The 22,176-nt window shown below is 39.2% G+C and overlaps 2 protein-coding genes across 2 annotated transcripts; both read left to right on the forward strand.

Annotated features, from left to right (window-relative positions):
- The first annotated feature begins 317 nt into the window (after positions 1 to 317).
- Positions 318 to 9,566, forward strand: adgrl4 (adhesion G protein-coupled receptor L4). The gene is made up of 16 exons (XM_083672572.1): positions 318 to 391; positions 846 to 995; positions 3,363 to 3,512; positions 3,749 to 3,898; positions 4,164 to 4,234; positions 4,594 to 4,773; positions 5,070 to 5,253; positions 5,726 to 5,842; positions 6,022 to 6,221; positions 6,538 to 6,717; positions 6,956 to 7,159; positions 7,460 to 7,680; positions 7,772 to 7,838; positions 7,983 to 8,074; positions 8,306 to 8,474; positions 8,670 to 9,566. Exons 1-16 carry the CDS (start codon positions 346 to 348, stop codon positions 8,730 to 8,732), a joined length of 2,244 nt encoding a protein of 747 aa, XP_083528698.1. The 5' UTR covers positions 318 to 345; the 3' UTR covers positions 8,733 to 9,566.
- Positions 9,567 to 10,044: 478 nt separating this feature from the next.
- vtg3 (vitellogenin 3, phosvitinless) lies at positions 10,045 to 18,810 on the forward strand (the record flags this gene model as incomplete). The annotated part of the gene is made up of 24 exons (XM_083672316.1): positions 10,045 to 10,108; positions 11,399 to 11,550; positions 11,954 to 12,205; positions 12,334 to 12,495; positions 12,645 to 12,793; positions 12,894 to 13,044; positions 13,148 to 13,305; positions 13,503 to 13,668; positions 13,864 to 13,989; positions 14,170 to 14,388; positions 14,667 to 14,884; positions 15,009 to 15,106; positions 15,232 to 15,356; positions 15,655 to 15,789; positions 15,902 to 16,091; positions 16,188 to 16,275; positions 16,433 to 16,618; positions 16,870 to 17,005; positions 17,083 to 17,251; positions 17,390 to 17,499; positions 17,882 to 18,085; positions 18,190 to 18,335; positions 18,465 to 18,603; positions 18,703 to 18,810. 24 exons carry the CDS (start codon positions 10,045 to 10,047, stop codon positions 18,808 to 18,810), a joined length of 3,651 nt encoding a protein of 1,216 aa, XP_083528442.1.
- Between the last annotated feature and the right edge of the window lie 3,366 nt (positions 18,811 to 22,176).

Genomic DNA, 22,176 nt, shown 5'->3' on the forward strand with positions numbered 1-22,176 from the left:
CATGCTAACATTACTAGAAAAATAATTGACACATCTAAATATTATGAATAGAGACATCATGCTAACATTACTAGAAAAATAATTGAAATGAACAAGCTGTACAATCTAACCATTTCTTATACACGCATAAGACTGTTTCTCAAAGTACTGTATTCTCTCATGCTGTGTATTGGAGTCCATTGTGGCCTGATAGTTGCGTGTCCCCAGTATAATGTTTGTGAAAGCTGATAAAAAATCAGGACAGGAAGGGTCAGGTTTAAGGAAACAGGAAAACTGATGCAAGGAAATGGACCACGTCACCGACCACATAGTTTCAGCTAAAAGTAATCCTGTACCAACGCAAGTATGGAGTCCTTGCTCAAGTCCCCAATGAAACTTGTACTTTTCACAGGTGAGTGAGCCTATCCGTTTGTCTATTATATAGAGCTTGGCAGGGCCCTTGAAAATGGTATGGTAGAAATACACATATGTGCTTGGTGACATCCGTTGATTGTGTGTGCAATACACTAAAGAAAATACTTCAGGATACATGACAGGATTAATTTTCATTTGAAAAATTAACATTTGAAATTGTCGAGCTATATCTTCTTTCTTTTAAAGGTTCACACTATTCAGGATTAGTTTGTTTATGTTGTGGCTGCAGGTTTCATATCTGTTTGCTTGTGTTGATATGACCATCATTGTATGTACAGTACAGTACCATGGAACACTGATCTACAGTACACACAAGTATGTCTCATTCAATATTGCTCATACTGACCTGGTTTTAAGGTTTATTGTTATATTTTTAAGAAAATGTTCAACTACCAAAATACTGTGTTCTATATTTACTTCTGTTAATTTAGCATGGCTTTCCAGTGTCATGGACCCATGCACATTTTCTGACACGAAATGTGATATGAAATGCCATCCACTTGCAACATGTAAAAACCTGAATGGATCTGGCTGCTACTGCAACCATGGATATACTGGTGATGGAACCACTTTCTGCAATGGTAAGTATAAGTTCTCAGTCTAACAACCGTGTACAGTAGGCTGTACACTGAATACAGGGAGCTAATGGATGTTTATCACGCAATTACTGTAAATCCAGGCTTGTGCCATTCACAACCAGTAAAGTGGTACCATGAAGTCTAAATAGCTGTATTCTCGTAATGTGTGTTTTCCTAACCATTTATGTTAATACTGAAATGTATCTTATTATTTGTCTTTATATTTGGGTCCTTACTGGCGACAGTTAAGTAAACAATTGTAAAGAGTTCAATGTTACGGAAACTCTCAGCTTGTGGTATTTATTGTCTTTGACAAACTTTCAACAGCAGTCATCAGTCATCAGGAGAGCAGTCAGATACAAATATTTGTTTCTGTCCTACAGTACATGATACTGCGTCATTTACTCTATACAAATAGACTACTGTCCCTGCAGTACCCTGGGGCTAACTAGCTTGAATTGCGATAAAAAAAGAAACCTCAACCACCCTTTAAAACTGAAACTCACATGTTAGCTAATTGTACCCGTTTCCGACAGCATCTTGTGACAAATGTTAACATGGCTTAATCTTTTCATATATATGACTTGGTTGTAAGCTATGGTACTGTGCCTTGATGAAATAGTTTGATGCATCTGTCTTTCATTCCATGATTTGTCATTGGACAATGTAAAGACTACTTAATGTATTACCTCTTTAGCCTCTTTACTGTATAACTACACATATCTACTCATACTGTACAGAAGTGGAGCATGTCTACTGGCAAACAGCTGCACCATGTAGCTCCTCATGGGTACCACCATCCTCTCAGTCAATTCACTTGTTTTTGTAAGACTGGTGGTGCAAATCATTAATCATTAGACCACAAAACTATTGGAGATTTGATGATTAATCTATTCAAAAACAACCATGTGGTCCAAAACCCTCAAAGTGTGTTAGTCATAGATAAAACTCTACAATGCAAAACATTTTTATCTTCTGTCAGCATGGTGTTTAATGGTTGACTTTGTCCGACAGCCAACATTGTTGTACTTGTTTCTGGACACTTTTGCTTAGAATTCCTGGAAACTTTCATATTTCCTGATCTGATCATTATCACAAGGGTTTACATATTTCAAGGGCCCAATGTAAATTAAACTGTGGTAGTATAAACATACAGCGTACAGTCACTGCCTTACACACAGAATAGTACATATTGCGGGTAATGTCCAATGTGCTTTGGAAAATGATGGATTCATTTTGGACAATGTTTCAGTTCAATAATATGGTGCCGTTTATGGCACCATTAAATTAAGTAATCCCACTCTAAATTAAAAGATTTCTCGTACAGTAATTTTATGGTGTGTTACCATTTTTGCGCATGATTAGAGATTAAGTGTTTGCTATTAAGGAGTGCCCAATATCAAATGTTCTAAGATTCCCTACATCACACCCAGCCTAGTTTATTATGGAGAATAGATATAGAGAGACAGAGGCTGGTTAAAACAGTTAATTTGAGTACACAGAAAATACTCGAGTTCATATTCCATCCATCTTGCTAACATTGAATGTCATTATGAAATCCATGCCTACAGTATGCCATATTGTTGCAAAAATGGCGGTTCAAAGGTCTGGAATGTTATGGTAATATTTCCCCCCCTGAATTTTGTCACCTCCCATTTCTGGAAGCTAAGGATATCCCTTCCCGGACAGGCTTTGTGCGCAAGGTACAGTGAAAAGGAAGACCGGTGTGTTCATCATATTTAGACAAATGAGCACTACAATGGAAAGTCCTATCGGGTCACTTCCAACAAACTCTGCGAATAGGCCATGCAAGCGTGTTTAGAACTTGAGATGGCACGGTGGTTATGTTATGACTCCATATACAGACCGGTCAGGTACCTGTAATTATGAATTCATACAAAAAGCAAAAGACCAGATTTGCATGATTACGAATGTGACGTAGTTACTGTATGTGAATTACGATTTGTGTGGCGGTTAGGCAGTAGGCTATTAGGAATGAACTTCGTTCAATGTTAGAGTAAGTTGTCAGGGAAGGCATTAGCAAACATAAGCACAAGCAACAAGAATTAGCACCAACAGCAACAAAAGAAAAGAAAAAAAAAGGTTGCAAGTCGGGGTGCTAAAGCCTCCATCACCCCACACCAATCTCCTTATGAACTGCCATAAATTGTTGCTTTCACGTCCGCTCGGTCGCATTCGTAGCTTTTAATACAACCTGGGTCGTAAGTTTCATATTTTATTATTTTTGGATAAATTCATACGAATTAGGCGTGAGATCCCGTTGACCATAGGGACATGGAGCCAGTTATGTGACCCTTAGTTTCTCTTAGTAATAACCCCTAGTTCCCTCTCTCCCTCTCATCACAACAGATGATAATGAATGCCAGAATGTCACAAATATCTGTGGAGACGAAGGCAACTGTACCAACATAGAGGGGAGCTACTACTGCACCTGTCTTTCAGGGTACATGTCAACAGGGCCGACGCATTTCCAAACAAACGATGGGACAGAATGCATTGGTAATTTGTTTTGTGAATTTTCTCATGGGTCGTGATAAACATTTCACTGATACACTCTGTAATCATCAATGATGTAATCACAATGTAATCAATTCATTTTTCAGAACTAATACATTATTTATGAGTAGTAGTCTATGCTATTGTAATAACAAATTATTTCTCTTTCTGTCAAAATGACTTAATGCATTATAGACCTTTCATTACAATTGAGTAACCCGTATCGTTAAATCTTTCAGATATTGATGAATGTCAGACCGGTCCAGTCTGTGGACCTTTCTCACATTGCCACAACACAAATGGATCTTTCTTTTGCACCTGTCAAAGAGATTACATCCCAACTTCAGGCACCAAGCAGTTTCATCCAGAGCATGAGATAGAATGTAAAGGTAAGTGTTCGTATGCAAATACTGCAGGAAATATCAATTCATCCTCCACTTGCAAATATATTAAATGAAGATGATAACGTCTTAAGTATCTTACATTTTCAAAACTATGATACAATTATTATAACTTAATTTTACAGTTTTACTTTTGTGTTTTTTTATCATAAATTCTGTAATGATGTAAATGTGTAGAAATTGTTCACTAAACAAACATTATTGAGATATATTGCTATCAGATCAGTAGGATGATTCATTTGTTATTTTTCAGAACATCCCAAGAAGAATTGCCATGACAACATCATGTGCATAACATTAACTGTCAACAAAACACTTGAATATGTAAGTACTCAAATGAAGTAGGAAAGTAGTGTGCCATAAATTACATTATATATGAGGGAACACTGCCATCTGGTGGTGACAGATGGAACAAACTATTTTCTATAAACAGATTCAATGTGTACTTATGCTAGCCACTGAGGATGACGATGACCTCAAAAATATGATAATATCCATATACACATTTCCATAGTGGTCTGATATGAAGTGCTGAAAGACCTAATCCTCAATTTAAGTTGACTGCATTGCTTTCTTATTTGTAGACATTTTCCAACAGACCTTTCTCCTCTTGCTCCTCTTCGTAGAGACCTGCATTGGAGCAGAAATGTGAGCTCATTAAAAGTTTTGTCTTCAATTTGTAGATGAGCAACCTCACAGAGCCTCAGAGCATGCTGGGGGAGATAGTCAAACAGACATCTGGGGAGCTGACCTCAGTGGAGGTGATCTCATACGTGGAGGCCCTCTCTCGTTCTGCCTTGCTCATGAGCTTTGGGGAGAAAAATCAAACCACCAGACCAGCCCTGACCAAAGCAACTCTCACTGTAATCATTGTTCACCATATCTTTATACTTTATATTATACTGTCACTAACTTATTCATACTACAGTGTATAGTACAGTATAACCTAGAGCATTAATTCATGTTTTTAGGGGTCATTATAGTACCTCTGAATATTGGATGACATCATTTGTAAGACTGCCTGAGCTGTAATTGCATTTAAGTTTAATTGATAATAAATTCTTAGATACAACTTCTTAAAGTATAAGAAGATTAAAAAAAACAAAAAAAAAACATCAGATTTTAGCACATACTAAACTGACCATTTTGGTTTCCACAGACATTTGTGAAAGCCGTGAATAATCTAGTTGAAAAGCATGAGTTGGTGGCTTGGAGCAGAATCAAAGAGGATCACAGAGATTACACAATCACCAAACTTCTACACACAGTGGAGGAGAGTACTCTGACCTTGGCCAGAAACTTTCAAACTACAACCGAGCTTGATGTCAAAGCGAGTGATATGGGTAAGCCATTGGGTAAATACATTAATTCTCAGCCTACTCCTGAGTTATTCAATGGTTGTTTAAAAGTCCAGTATGTAGATTTCAGATTTAAAACTGTATTAATTGGCCATGATAAATCTGTTGCGATCAAGGAATGAGATCACATGATAAAAAACGTTATGTGAAGAGCACTGTTTTCATCCAAACAAAAAAATCTGGTGTCGTGGTCGAGCACTGGCCATTACGTACATATTTTGCATTTTGTTTATTTACAAAGACATGTAAACAATTGCTGCTATTAGAAAACGTAGCATATGCAGTACGGCCAGAGATGGCAGCAAAGCGCAAAACTACATGCTAAACCTTTAAGACAATGAGGTACTTGCATGGTATGTGGTGTAAAACTCTAATGTGGTTTGTATGATATTTATTTTTCTTCAATCCACCACATGGCTGTTCTCTTATTGTATGACTTATGTCCTCTCATACACAGAATTGAAACTCTACACATTTGATGTCCGTCAGACAAAGAAAATCAAGCTGTCTGTTTCAATGGGAAGGGATCATATCAATCTAACTCCAAAATATAAACAGGAAATTGACAAAAATGGTAAGAGACTTTATATCCGTCCTATGCATCAGCACCATATATAACTACAACACAAAAGCATCACTAATATCTACAACAATATCACTCCATGTAAAATCTCAGTAACAAACACATTTGCAATCAAGAACACAAATTTGTATCTATTTAACTAACCCTTTTTTTACTTTGCTGTCCATCAGGAAGTGTGTCTGTAGTGTTTGTGAGGTATGCCAGCATTAATGACATCCTAAAACCAAGCACTGACCCCGGCGTTACAGACTACTCACGCTATGCAGGAACTGGGGAAATTATTGTAAACTCTCAAGTGATAGCAGCTGCCATCAAACCTGCTGACTTGTACCAGCTTGACCATGTGACCTTCACTCTGAGACACAACGAGGTATGATCACACAGAGGGCCTACGCTGCAACATGTTGCTCTATAGGGGAAGAATCCTAACCTGAGATGCAAGCATTGAAGTACACATCTTATGAAATGTTTTTGCTCATAATTAATAATAATTTTATAATATTTTTTATTTATTAAAGTGTAATCATCTACTAAAGTACGAAATATAAATTGGTCAAATGTGTTCATTATGAGGGCAGCCATTCCTATTTTTACAAGAATCAAACCATTTTCATGTATAAGACACATGCAATTTGTAATAGTACTGTAGATTTAAAACCTGTAATTTTATTCTCTTTCCTCTGAAGCCTATTGACACTGATGTTGACATAACCACATGTGCCTTCTGGGAGTATGTGCCAGCCAGCATGCAAGGCCACTGGGCCACCGATGGTTGTGAAAGGGTCAATGTCAACAGCACTGCCACCACATGCTCCTGTAACCACCTCACACACTTCGCCATTCTCATGTCTTCAGGACGAGCCAATGTAAGTGCACACGCTGTCCATATGATTCATCACAGGAATAAACCTGATTGTCCTACTGCTAATATAGTCATAGTCATTGTTTGATTTCAAATAATTATGTCCCAATAATTATGCAGGGCACTGTATATTTTCAACATACACTGCTAGCTGAATTGAGTTGATCAAGAGGGGTTATTACAAGTAATAACATAGCAATGGTTACCACACCTTCTCCCTGTGTTGGTTGTCTTCTTTCCAGCTGGTGGCCCACTACAACATTCTGACCAGGATCACTCAACTGGGAATGATCATCTCCATCATCTGCCTGTCCATGTGTATCTTCACCTTCTGGTTCTTCAGTGAGATACAAAGCACCAGAACCACTATTCACAAAAACCTGTGCTGCAGCCTCTTCATGGCTGAGTTCATCTTTCTTGTTGGGATCAATATGAACACACATAAAGTGAGTAAAACCACTGCACTTCAGCTCAATGAAACATTGAAATGCTCACATTCTTGAACATGTTCAGAATGTCCAGCTGTGTGTGTGTGTGTGTGTGTGTGTGTGTGTGTGTGTGTGTGTGTGTGTGTGTGTGTGTGTGTGTGTGTGTGTGTGTGTGTGTGTACATCCATTTTGCATTTGATTACGTATGCAGTCACCCTTGTCTATTAAGATTTCATAGGTGGTCAGTCGTACGATAAAGACTTCTTTTGTTTCTCTCTTTCTCTCTCTGTCTCTTTTTTTCTCTTTGTCTCCTCTCAGCTATTCTGCTCCATTATTGCCGGGCTGCTCCATTATTTTTTCTTAGCTGCCTTTGCCTGGATGTGCATTGAGGGCATCCATCTGTACCTGATCGTAGTTGGTGTCATCTACAACAAAGGGTTCCTGCATCGTAACTTTTACATCTTTGGATATGGAAGTCCAGCAGTGGTGGTGGCCATTTCAGCTACACTCGGCTCCAAGTATTATGGTACCAATAAAGTGTAAGTAGAAAAGAGGAGAATTAGTGTACAGTAGGTAGTACTATAGTGCTACAGACAAGCACGTAGTAAAATAATCCTTTGTGTTTCAAAGGTGTTGGCTGAGTACAGAAAATAACTTCATATGGAGTTTCATTGGGCCTGCATGTTTGATTATTCTGGTAAGATTCAAGGTTTGACAACAATAACAACAATTCATTAAATAATGGTGAACTTTGAAAGCCAAAGAAGGATGAGAAAAGGTTTATTTTAAAGAGCATGTTTCACTGAATCTAATTTGTTTCTTTGCGTCCTTCTGCTCTCAGGTGAATCTCCTAGCATTTGTAGTGATCATCTACAAAGTGTATCGCCATACTGCTGTGAAAAAGCCTGAAATCAGCCACTATGAAAACATAAGGTATGACTGCTTTTAAAAAGTTGATTCGCTTGCAGAATGTGTGCACTGAATATCGAGGGCTTACTATTACATGTCTTAGGTTGTTAGGGCAATACACAACCCCATATTTGGCAGAACTCCTCCGTTGCTTCAAAATAAAGTTGATTTACATGAAGTCTGGCTTTCTCACACATACTGTATATCAAGTCAGAATATGGCCCGTAATGACAAAAGCATAACCGGTCCTTCCAGATCCTGTGCCCGTGGTGCCCTGGCCCTTCTGTTCGTCCTGGGTGCCACCTGGACATTTGGCGTGCTGCACATTCTCAACGAGACCACCCTCACAGCCTATCTGTTCACCATTGCCAACGCCTTCCAGGGGATGTTTATCTTCATCTTCCTCTGCGTGTTGTCCAGAAAGGTAACCTCCACTTCTCACTTATTTATTCTAGATCTGTACAGTATCTCTCATACTTTCATTCCCCTATCATTATGTTTTGATAAATCAAACCAATTCATATACTGATATAAATATGAGTTTTGATGTATTGAGAATCTCTATCTGTATTGATCAATTGTATGTTATTTACTGTATTGTATCATGTCTCTTTACTAGATACAAGAGGAGTACTACAGGCTGTTTAAAAATGTGCCGTGTTGTTTTGAGTGCTTGAGATGAACAACGCTATGAAACCAAGAAAGTCCATCATCTTTGAAAATGACTCGGGAATCTTGGGTGTTTTACCTGCAGTAGCAGTTTTACTGCAATATTTTGCACTGCAACAAAAGGCATATACCAAAGGAATATACTGTCAGAACAATAATAAGTACAGACTAATCAACATGTTTCATGTAGCAAAGATTCTAATGCACTGTACATCTATTTGTTTTTTTTTGTCTTGCTAAAAGTAGATTATTGTGCCTGTAGATGATGGTTATAAGACATGAGAGTATTTTATGTATCGTCATAAACCAAAACACTATGTTTTAATCCAACTCCAGGTAATTCTCTTACATTATTCAACAATTTCTAACATACTGTACTGTACCTGTACATAACTAATACAAGCCGCCAAACATTTTGCACTGTTTTCTAGCAAATGCAATCACTGTACTGTAGGGAGACTGAGCAACATGACATCAACATCAACAAAGCTCAAAAGTGCCATCAAAATGGCAATAAAGGCTGTTTGATCAATAAAGGGTAAATGCGTTATGTAATGTTGAATTAATGTTGATATCTGTCAGTTGGAAGTCGCCCCATTGTATGATTTATGTAAATCAACACAGTATTGCAATACAGCAAGTTTGGTGTGTCCTCTTATGTATGTTGTTACTTTTGATGCCGCTTTTCATAGTACGTGTGACATATTAATTTGTAAATTATTAAAGTGAATACAAATAAAAATATGTTTCTATAGTTAATCTATGTAATCTATCTTTTTTATGAGTTATTCTCCCTTTTCACTTTTTACACTAAGAGAAGGATGATGTTGGTTCCTGTGGTTTCCTGTATTTAGGCAAGTTGCACCATCTACTGGAGCAGTTCATTATTAGACTATCAGATCTATCAGCATCTAATAAATGAAGCTATGTTATTAGGATGTATACAATAAATAACATATACAGTACAATTGAACCATTCTGTGCTAATTTCATCAAAATGTGCCTCACCCCAATTCACAGAGTTAACAAAAATTCATGTATCATGAATGAATTTAGGGAGTGTAAGGGGGCCCTCTATTGGTCGTAGTGGGAGCTGATCTTTCTAAATAGGGCAAGGAAAAAGCATAATAGGGCAAAATGAAGACTGGATAAGGCAGATTTATAAAACCCGGGGGGCCAGACAGAAGCCGTGAGCAAAATCACACAAGAGACTGATGTAGGCTAGTGCAATCAGTAAGAATGCTGGGAAGCATCAATAAGAATAGCCACTCAGATATGGTTGATTGCTGCTTGATGTCATCACCTGCATCAAGAGTAGCTCTAGAATGGCTGATGGTGCCTGTGCTCTTCAGTGGGAGCTGGAGGCTGAGGGCGTGGAGGATCGGCTTGGTGAGGAACGAATCACCACACTCTCTGGCTCTGTTGCAGTGCAAAAGTGTGTTTGGTGATGTCGCTTGGGGTTTGAATAATCCCAGGTGGCTCCGTTTTCACTTCAGGTAACTAATTCTTCTCACCTGGCTTCTTCTCTGTTGCATTTTTTTTTACTCTCAACACATTTTTTCAGTAGGTACTCCACTTCAATTATTAACATTAATTCATGTATTTACATGAATACGACTTTTGACAATAAGTGCATACTAATGGAGTTCAGTAGTTGCTGTTATTGCATGAAATGAAAACAAGAATAGTCTGCCTAAATACTGCAAGAACATAATGTGATGTGTTCCTTATTTAATTACAGTGTTACACAACTTAATATTACTGTCTATACTGTTTATTTTTCATAACATGTCCTCCCTTGGCATGTCACATTGACACTGGTTTCTGGTCAGCATGCTCTCAATCTGACACACCTTTGTCCCTGTGTCCTCTATGTGTATATTTACTTTACAGCCCTGATTGTTGAAGCTGGTCTGCCGACACATTCTTGCCGTCTCATAGTGAATAAAGCACAATAGTACATAAAGGAAAGGGTTGTGTTGGTAAACAAGCCACACACAAAAAATAGCTAAATGTAAATGCTAGCTCATTAATTAAATTCATGAATTTTGTAAAGTGACATTATTTTAGTTTTCTGTTTCAATTTCAGCATGTGATGAAAAAGGCTTGTGGTTTATCTGGTTCATAACCCAAGTTGTATGTGTCTGACAAATTACATCACTGTTTATTTTTCATGAAATGTCCTCCCTTGGCCTGTCACATTGACATGTGTTTGACTTCTGTGTATTTACTTTAAGACCCTGATTGTTGCCAAAGCTGTGGTCTGCCTGCGCAGGTACACATTGTTGTCAAATACTGTAGTGAATAAAGCACCATAGTATGTATATAAAGGAAAGGTTGGAGCTCAAGCCACCACTCCTGGGTCTCGCCATGCAGAGATACATCCTCTGTCTTTTTGTGGCCTTGGCTGGTAAGTTTTGTTGGTAAACAAGCCACACAAGCCAGCTAAATGTAAATGTAGAAATGCTAGCTCGCGAATTAATTTCATGAATTTTGTAAAGTGACATTTATTTTGTTTAATGTTTCTGTTTCAGCATGTGAAAACATTTATGGTGAGTTACTATCTACTGTATACACATATTTTAAATGTCTAGTGCTTATGTGGTTCTAATGAGAGAGAATAAGAATACCCTTTATTCAAATGATCATGTATTGTATGTTTTCAATCATATATTACAGAACCCGGCTTGAACTATAAGAAAACATATGAGTACAAGTATGAGGGCATGGTGAATATTGGGCGTGGCATGCCAGACCTTGCAGAGTCTGGTGTGAGACTGATGTGCAAAGTTAAGATCATTGGTGTGTCAGCACAAAGCTTCCTTCTCCAGGTAATCATCCTGTCATTGCCAATATTGTATATTCTACAGTATCTCTACCTTTTTTAACACAGAGACATACTGTAGGTCTTGTTTCATACTGTAGGCCTCTGTGGCTCAGTTGGTAGAGCATGGTGCTAACAACGCTTAGGTTGTGGGTTTGATTCTCGCTTGGACCATATATACTGAAATGTATGCACTCACTGCAATGTAAGTCGCTTTGGATAAAAGCGTCAGCTAAATGGCATATAATATTAGTTTCAGTGTGTGAGGAACTGTAGGTAACAAGTTGCAATATTTGGTTTGGATGACTATGATATGTAGATACTCAGTATCCTGACAATATAAAAATACATTTGAGATATATTGGGAGCATGTTTTGATGCAATTGTTTATAGTATTATTTGGTTTTAAGGTTTCAGACTTGGTCTTCGAAGAGTTCAATGGCATCCATGGAAAGAATGCATTCAATGCTTCACCAAAGCTCACCAAACGGATCGGCACCGAGATTGCCAAACCTTTCATGTTTGAGTATGCCAAGGGACGAGTTGGTGACATACATGCACCTGCTGGAGTCTCCGACACCATCGTCAATATTGTGAGAGGCATCCTTGGTTTCCTGCAAGTCACAGTCAAGACCACCCAAAGAGTGTATGAGCTAGAGGAGGTAATCAACCAAAACTGAATTGACAGGCAATATTACACCAATGTGATTTTATACTGTATGTAAATATACTGCGGAGATGCACACTGTAAGTGAAATATCTGGATTTTTCTATTTGTATTTGTTCACAGGTTGGCATCCATGGGTTGTGCCAGAGTAACTACGCCATTGAAGAGGATGCCAATTCTAAAGAATTGTCAGTCATCCAAATTGTTGACATCAATAACTGCAGGGAGAAGGCAGCCATTTACAGTGGAATGGCCATGGCTGTTGTCAACAAAATCTCCAAAGAGGTTTGTCTTTCTAATATGGCCTTACATGTATAATTCCACACTTCATTCAATGAGTATACAGAGACAAGAATGCAATTGATATCAAGGAAAATAATGTAACCCTACAATAGCTCATGTTATATGCTTTTTGTGTTCCTTCTGTGGTCTAGAGAGGTGAAACTGTCATTTCAACAGTGAGATACGTCTACACAGTCAAACCAACAGTAGACGGAGGCCTGATCTCGAAGGCTCATGCCCTGGAGCAACAGTATTTCTCTCCCTTCAACGTCAAGGGGGGCAGCTCTAAATTGCAGGCCATGTACGAATTATTATTACAAATGTTACACAAGTCTTTTTGTTTCCCTGTTTAAAATGTCTGCTATACTGTACATTGAGCGTCCCTGTCGCCTCTCCTATAGCAAAGAGATGGTGCTGATCAGTGTGACTGACACACAGACAAGCTTTAGCCCTGGTGCCATGCAGAACAGTGGGAGTCTGGTTTACAAGTTTGTCAATGAGCTGACTCAGATCCCTATCATGTTGAAGAGGTTGGATGATCCCATGCCCAAGGTAATCAGGATATATGAGCGGTTTATGTTTATGATCACATGATTGTGTTATAAATTATATGTACCACACAAATATGTTATTTACCGTTCATTGTTTCCCATAGATTGTAGAGCTTATCAAGCGTTTGGCACAGGCGAATATCTACCAGGTTGACAGTGCATCAAGTGAGGACGTTATTGAACTGTATCAACTTATGCGCGTGGCAACGCTGGAAAATCTTGAGGCTCTATGGAAACAGCTGTCAGGAAATGATGAACACCGGTGTGTATGTTGTTAAGATAATGATTTTTCTAGTGTTGAATATTGTGGCAAAGGCAGGGTGGTGATTATCTTCTAACAGTATGTGAACCCTGAAGAAAAGCATGTTTTGTGATCACTGCCACATTACTGGGTAAATGTACTATTTAGCCTCAATTTGAGTGTGTACTAATGTCATCACTCTCCTTTGTGGTAAACAGACGGTGGTTATTGGATTCTATTGTTGAAGTCACAGATGCAAGAGTCCTCAAATTCCTCAAGAAGAGATTTGAAGTTGGTGATGTATCAGCCAATGAGGCTGGACGAACACTTCTGCTGGCAAATAATCACCTGGCTGCAGAGAGTGAGCTAGTAGAGTTGTCCAAGTTAAGTTGTCTTGCTAATGCTCATGGAAGATGATTTTACGATTTCTGCATCTAGCTGTAGTTTACCCAGGCTATTTACGTAATTAACTCCTGATCAATATGTGCATAGAGCCAACACTGTACAGTATGTCAGGTTCTAGTGTTCTTATAATTCTGTGAGCAGACCAATGAAGAGAGAGAGATTTTCTCTTTTTAGGAGTTCCTGTCCATGCCCTTCAGTAAGTCCCACCCAATTCTGTGGAACACTGTTGTGCTGTCCTATGGGTCACTGGTGTACAAGTACTGTGCCTCTACTCAGCCTTGCCCAGTCGGAGCTGTGCAGGTAATCATTTACATTTCAATTACGTCACATGATGTAAAAAAGAAAAGAACCCAGAGTGGTTTCAAATGTTTCAGTGTAAAGTCAAATGTTTAATTCAGATATGTATGTCTGTGTGAATATGATTACTTTTGTGAGTTTAACTTCTCTTCTCACTTCTTGTCTCATGTCCATTTCTCACAGCCCCTGTTGGACTTTGCCACCGATGGCTTTAAGAGAGGCAGTGAGGTGGACATGGTCCTGGCTCTGAAGGCCCTGGGGAACGCAGGCCACCCCGCTAGCATCAAGACCATCATGCGCTTCCTCCCTGGCGTGTCAGCTGCCCCCGTGACCCTCCCAGCCTATGTGCTGAGTGCAGCCGTGCAGTCGATGAGACACCTCGCAGTCAGAGACCCCCACAGTGTAAGGAGGGCTTCCCCTTACATATATCAGGATACTATGCTGCTGACAGCACAACTGATTTATGCATGACTTTTCATCTTTTCACTTATCAGTTCAAACTGATATTCAATTCCCAGGTTGAAACAAACAAATCCTTGTTTTGAAATTAATTTATTTGGTTGCCGTCCAATTGTGACTGATGGACTTGACACAAATTAATGAACAGCATGCATATTAGCTCAAGTCAAACCCCGGACCTTTTGAGAGACCTTATATCTGTCTGATATTTGTGGTTTCAGGTCCAGGACATCACCCTTAGCCTGTTTGTGCAGAAGGACCTCCTTACAGAGATACGAATGTTGGCCTGTATGATCCTGTTTGAAACCAAGCCACCATTGGCTTTGGTGTCAACAGTGACCGCATTCCTAATGGAGGAGACAGACCTGCACCTTGCCAGCTTTGTTTATTCCCTCATCCGGAGCTTTGCCAAATCCAGCACTCCAGACAACCACATCCTGTGAGTCATTTTGTGAGGTCGATGGTGCAGGAGCACTGTGACATTTCATTTTAGAGGGACAATTTAAGTATTTTGATTATTTAGATTTTGCATTAAAATTGTCTTTTTTTTTTTTTTGTAAAAGCTCAACAGCCTGTAATGTAGCTGTGAAAATCCTTGCCCCTAAATTCGGTCGTCTCAGCTACCACTACAGCAAAGTTATGCACCTGGACTGGTTTAACGGTAGGTACAAATGAAGCGTTGAAGTACACCCATATAATGAACAAGATTGTGATAACAATGTTATTCACTTGTAAATATATGAAAGACCTACACTGACCACTTCATGTCTCTCATGTGACTTCCAGATGACTTCTTAATTGGCACAGAAACTGAGGTATTCTTGTTGAGAAATGCTGAAAGCGTCTTCCCATCAGCCATTATGACCAAAGGGAAATTGCATTTCATTGGAAGAATATTGGAACTTATGGAGGTACGCAAGTTCAAATTGAAGAATTATATTCATGGCTTTTGAAAAGTTCACATTCATTGTTTTTTATGGGGGGTTTTTATTCACTGCAGAAAATAAATTATTCTACTGTATATGTTCTACAGCTTGGTATTCACACCGAAGGTTTAATAGAGTTTCTCAGTGAAAATATGCCCAGTGTCACTGGTGATCTCAGTTTCAATGACTTTGAAGCCATTTCCAAAATGGTGAGTTGAAACAGACTTTTCAAGACACATAATATGATCTTGATCAAGGTTTGCTTTGTTCGGTTGAATAACAGATGAGTTGTTTTCAGCTAGAAGATTGGCAGACATTGCCCAAGGATAGGCCTCTCTTGTCTGCCTATTCACGAATCTTTGGTCAAGAGTGGTTCTTCGCTGATGTGAATAAGGAATTAATTCATAGTGTCATCAAGGTGAGATTTGTACAGACAGCATCATATTTTACCTGCAGGTCAATGACGTAACGCTATGATACACATGAACCACTGAACCACTGTGCCCTCCTGCAATGTTATCCCCATTCAGGCTTTCAGTCTCAATGCAGGGAAAGAGAGTCCAGTCTGGAAAATGATTGAAAGTCTTCAGAAGGGGATTTCATGGCACTTTACCAAGCCCTATGTTTTGTATGAGACCCGTTACATCCAAGCCACCACCCTTGGGCTCCCATTGGAAATTAGCAAATACTTTTCCGCAATATCAGGGATTACTGTGAATGGTATGAATAGAATACTAGACTGGAAAATATTTGGAATCCCAAGTGTTCCAGATGTTTGTTAATCAATATAACCAAATGTGCTTCTTTATCATGCAGCAAAGGCTGCGATCAATCCACCACTGACGGATAACCTAGGACAACTGCTGACCTCAGATGTTTCTCTGGAGACTGATGGGTTTGCTGGGTAAAGCATTTTCAATATTGGATCCTACTGTAACTCTAGGATGCATGTTTCATTGTGAGAAACAAGCTTAATGTCAGTGGCCTCATGTTTTACAATTGTCTCTATTCCAGTGTGTATTGTTGATAGAACTGATTGTATCTGTTATGTATTTTTGCAGTTTCTCAAAGGATATATTTTTCGTCCATGGGATAAACACAGACCTGTTCCAGTGTGGTGCAGAATTGAAAAGTAAAACCGTGGTTAACATGCCATGGAAGTTTGCCATGAAAATGAACGTGAAACAAAAGAAATTTGAAATTGAACTTCCTCCTTGCAAAAAGGAGACTGAGGTCTTCTCCGTCAAGTATGCCCCTACATTTTTATTTTACCAGAGGGAACTTTATGATAAGTGTCCTAAAACAAATAATAAAATAAATGTACCATTTAATTACACAATACCTACACTTTTAACTGAAGTACCATGTAAATATATCAGTTTAAGGACACATCGTAAAGTGGGACTAAAATGTTGTACAGTATGTGTTTACATCTAGCCTTAGAGAGTATTCTTGAGTACTAATGTAACATTTCCTATTTTCCCTATTTATCAAACAGCTTCAACGTATATGCAGTCTCAAGGAATATCGAGGAGCCATCTTTGGCTAAAATGACCCCAATGATGTCTGACTCTATTGAGTCTAATGAGGAGATAGAGCCGGTCAAGAAGACATCTGTAGGCTCTGGACAAAAACAGGTACAATGTGAAAGAAGATGCAAGACATGCAACAAAAGTTTATGTGTTCATAAATAATTTATTTTGTAAAATACATTGTGAAATCTGAGATATACCATCCATGGGCAAAGGTGTGTGCAGAGTCTAACATCTATGGGGCAGCTATCTGTGTTGAGTCTGAGGCAAAGAGAGCGCACTACATTGAGGAATACCCCCTTTACTACTTCTTGGGATACAGCCACTTTGCATATAAACTTCAGCCAGGTACAGATAAGAACCCTTAAAATTATGTTGTCTCTATCAAATGTGTAATTTCATGATGAAGCAATCATGTCGGCATAGCCTCTGTGAGACATGAAACTTGTAATACTGTACATCCCCTCTTCCATCATCTTTCCCCAGCCCAGACAAACAGACCTGTCGACAAAATCCATATTGAGATAAATGCTGGGGTTGGCAAGCACCTACCTACCCTTCGCCAACTGCTGGACACGCTGAGGAAGCTTTCCAGGGTACTTGGCCACTCTTACATTATCATTATCTACACACCTGCACTGTGAGACTCAGAACTGACTTTCCCCAATACATGTTTGTGTCTGCAGGATGCAACCAGACGACTAAGTCTCTCTTCTGATTCCTCAAGCAGTAGAAGATCTCGTCACACCCAAGCGCCTTCGGCATCAGAGGTATTGTGTTCTGTCCTGACAACAGCCCATTTCACACCAGTTTATCTAAAATCGAAGAATATCATTAGATTGTTCAAGACATTCTTTCAGATATGGCAGACACTGTCATATACTGTATATCACCCTGAAAGATGAAGATGTAGATATGAAACTGTGGAGAGAGTATATTGACCCATTCTCCTTCCTTCCCCCACTGTCTGCTCTTCAGTCTTGGGATGCTACTCCTGAGTTCAACATCAAAGTGCTTGCCATGGGTGGCAATGTGAAACCAGAGGGGTATGAAGCAGCTGCTTACTACACCCCTGCAGCCCAGATGGTCAACACTCAGCTGATAGTCTCTCAGGTCGGGGAGGAGGCCAACTGGAAGTTGTGCACAGATGCCAATTTGGACAAGGTCCATGGAGAAACTAAGGTAACACAAATATAGGTGGGTGGAGATACTGTATCTGTCAATCAGGGGAAAAAAATAATTATTCCAGGGAAATTGATTCATGAGTGTTCTCTTGTGCATGTTAGGTGCACCTGAGATGGGGAGCTGAGTGTCAGTCCTATGAAATGTCAGTGAAGATTGCCACTGCACAGCTGCCGGGATCGAAGCCAACACTCAAAGCTAAAATCCACTGGCAGAATGTTCCAGAATTAATGAAAGAGATGGGTGAGAGGTGAGACAACCATGAATCCAGGATAGTGCTGTACATGTTTATAACTGTCACAAGTCTATAAGGTTTTTAAAATTCTGAAAGACTTAAATTAGCAGATTGTGTTGCGTGAATGAGCTCTCTCTTTTTTAGCATTGAAGAATACATCCCAGGCATGGTGTTCCTTCTCGGCTTTTACCAGAAACATGATAAAAATGGCAAACATGAAGTTAAAGCTTCAGTTGTGGCAGCCTCAGCAGACAGCTTTGATATGAAGTTCAAGCTCCCAGAGGTAGAACTAAATTTTTCCAAACTTATTCACCATAGTTTTATTTCTGAGCATTACATTTGGTCACTACTAACTATAATGTTTTTTCTGTTTCTTCTTCAGTTGACAGTGTATCGTCAGGGAATCCCTATTCCAGTTCAAGTGACCGATTTTGAGGACAGTCAACAATACTTGAGAAACTCAACACTAGGCATGCATAGAGAGCTATGAGGTAGGACACAGCTACAAATAATTATATTTACTAAGATCAATTTATCAATGAACAAATTGGCCCTATATCATTCCTAAATCTTACCTCAGTAATGCATTGCTGCATTTTGTTCTACAGAAAGACAACCAAAAACCTGGAAATCCATAAATTTGTATTGTGACAAAAAAACTCACCCAAGGATCGACAGTGGAGGGCTGGAGGAAGTATTAGACCCATTTTTGGAAATATCATATCTTAAGTGTTAGGGTTAGAGAAAACATATATGACATAAGTCTACCTTTATGAATTTGAAAGTAAGCTGATTAATTTGAAATAATGTGATTCAGGAATCAATGTTTTGATTTTCCTCTTCAAAAAAAATATCCAAAGAGAGATGGAACAGCCTTTGTGTGTATACAGTGTCAGATTAATGAAATCATGGGTATGAATTAATTCATATTTTTCATATGATTCTGTCCTCAACCACCTGGATGTTTGTTATATCCCTGGATGATAAAACATATTTGTCCTGACTGTTGTATGATTTTGTTTTCTATAACAATATTTTCCAGTAAGCTACATGTCATTCATAGATTCAACACCTACAGTACGCTATATTTTTAACCATAGTAAAGTGCAACTGGCTCAATCGCCCAACTTAGTATGCAGGATTTTCATTTACTTAGACAAATATCAAATACTCTGACTGAAATTTGTATTGGCTGCTTCATGGCCCATTTAGAGAAAGCACTGTAATAAAACTACATAACACTGTGTATTGATTCAGCCTCAAATTGGGCCCATCAGTAAATGTCACACTGTTCTCTCAATCGTCACTATCCATAGAGGTCAGTAATGAAATAATTGGAAATTCTCAGATGCTAGTAGACTGAAGACCCAACTGTTCTGGCTACATTTTGACTGTCCCTCCTAAAGACCTCTTCACCCCCCAATACCCCTCTGTACAGTTCCTCTACGGTTAATAATAAAATGTAAAAAAGAAAAAAAAAAGTATTATTATTTAAGTTATCCTTCTTCTAGCATTGTGACTGCCAATGGCCCCTGGTTTTAGCATAGATGTTTTCTTATGATAACTAATGTATAGATGATTCACTTACTTTAGACAAATGTACTATGGATAAAAGCGTCTGCTAAATGACAGAAATGTAAAATGTAAAAATGTTCCAAAAAAAAGTTCAAAAACTCTATCTAGTTATTGCTAGCCCTTACTGCTGATATTAGTTTATGAAAGATGTGAAACTTGGCTAATGCAGCCTCAGAAATGTTTTGTGACTGTCGTGATAATATACAGTAGCAGAATGTATATTATCACGACAGATGGTAGTTCTTCTGTGTTTTAGAACATAGTAACCATCCAGGAGATGTTAAGCAGGTCAACACAACAACAGTATTGGAGAGGTTGTTTACCAAAAATCTGAGGATGCTAACAGGGGAATTACAAGTCCAACAGTGTTGCACCCAATGGTGAGATTTTGCTTGTGATGAAGTATACTGTATAGCCTAGTGATACAAATGCCTGGGCACTTAAGTTGACAGCTAAATATCTTAACAACATCTTAATCAAATACTTCACCCCTAGCCTCCATTTTCAAGAGCTAATGTAGCCAGATGGTGCTAAATAGTAGAGCAAAGATATCACCATCAGAGCATGAACAGAATGAGTGCAATCACAGGAGTCTGGAGTCTGGCTCCACTATTATGTACCAGTTTAATTCTAACATCACATGAAGTTTCATCCAATGTCTCCAAGCTGTTTTTACTGAATGCACTCAGTCTGTTATGGATCCATGTCACGTCATAAAGCACAATGACAGCCAGTCCTTGTGCTGACCTCATCAGGTAAGAAGGTGAGACTGAATGACTTCACAGCATTAGCAAATGAACAATCAAATTATTTGAAGAAATAGACCTCCCCCTCTCTCCTCTCTTTTCCCTATTCTCCCTCGCTCTAACCATGACACGGCTCATTAAGGAAACTAATTTAGCCAGGCGAAAAGCTATCTGACGTTGCCATTAATGACAGGGAGCATTGCTACAGGAGTCCCTATCCAGTTCCATTACAGTACATTCCCCAGATCTCCTTACACACATATACACAGACTCTACCCAAATACAGAGTAGAAGTTATTTATCATAACCATTTGCATGTTATTTGTTATTTACATAGGATGGACAGATACAGGCATGGCATATTTAAGTGAAGGCTGGTAGAGGTAGAAATCCAAGGATATCATTCCTCATTCCATTCCATGCAATGAGAGCATCCTCAGATTTTTGCCTCCACCAGCCTCCAATCCATCATGCATTGGGCATGGGCTGTTTCTGCATCCCATTTTTCTATCCTTCGCACTTGTGCACTTTACATTTACAGCATTTAGCAGACACCTTTATCCAAAGTGACTTACAACAAATACATTTGTTTAAGTAAGTGAATCATCTATCCCTCAGTCACCATAAGATAAAGTAATCAATGCTCAGACCAGGGGCCATAGGCAAATTATTATTAACAGGAGAGAAACTTGTACAGGGGGGTAGTGGGTGTGAAGAGGTCTTTAGGAGGGACCGTTAAGATGTAGCCTGAAGAGATGGGTCTTCAATCTACGGCGGAAGATTGGTAGTGACTCTGCAGTCATGACAGCAGTAGGAAGCTCGTCATCCAAGCAGAAATGTCTGCAAGACACACAGAGACACATGTTGCCGCCTGAGAGTCAGAAGGGGGGAAAGAGAGAGTTGAATGTCATCTGTTTAGCTGTGGTAGGATAAACCATGTGAGCAAATTACCGAGCCAAGAGATTTGGTATAGAGGGAGAACAGTAAGGGCCCTAGGACAGAGCCCTGGGGGACCCCAGTGGTGAGGGCTTGGAGAGGACAGCGATCCTCTCCACGTCACCTGGTAAGAGCGATTGGCAAGGAGAGCAGTCTCAGTAGAGTGCCCAGCCTTAAAGCCAGATTGGTGAGGGTCAAGGAGGTTGTTCTGAAGGAGGTAGTGAGACAATTGTTTAGAGACAGCACGTTCAAGGGTTTTAGATAAGAAGGAGAGAAGGGATACCGGTCTGTAGTTATGGACAGCAGTCGGGCCAAGAGTTGGTTTCTTGAGAAGAGGCTTGATCCTGGCTGTCTTGAAGGCAGCTGGGACAGGTCCTGTGGATAGAGAGGAATTGATTAAGGTGGTAAGGAATGGAAGGAGGTCTTTGGAGATGGATAGCATAGAGGCTGTGACCAGTTTTAGAACATCAGGGAAGAGGTGGGAAAAATCTGATAAACCAGAGACAGGGTGTAGCACAGTGAGTTTGGGAGGAGAGGTAGCAGTGTTGGTGAGAGGTTGAGGGTAAGAGCTGCTAACGTCATCAACCTTCTTTTCAAAG

This window comes from Argentina silus (genome assembly GCF_951799395.1).
Source record: "Argentina silus genome assembly, chromosome: 6".
Lineage (NCBI taxonomy): Eukaryota > Metazoa > Chordata > Actinopteri > Argentiniformes > Argentinidae > Argentina > Argentina silus.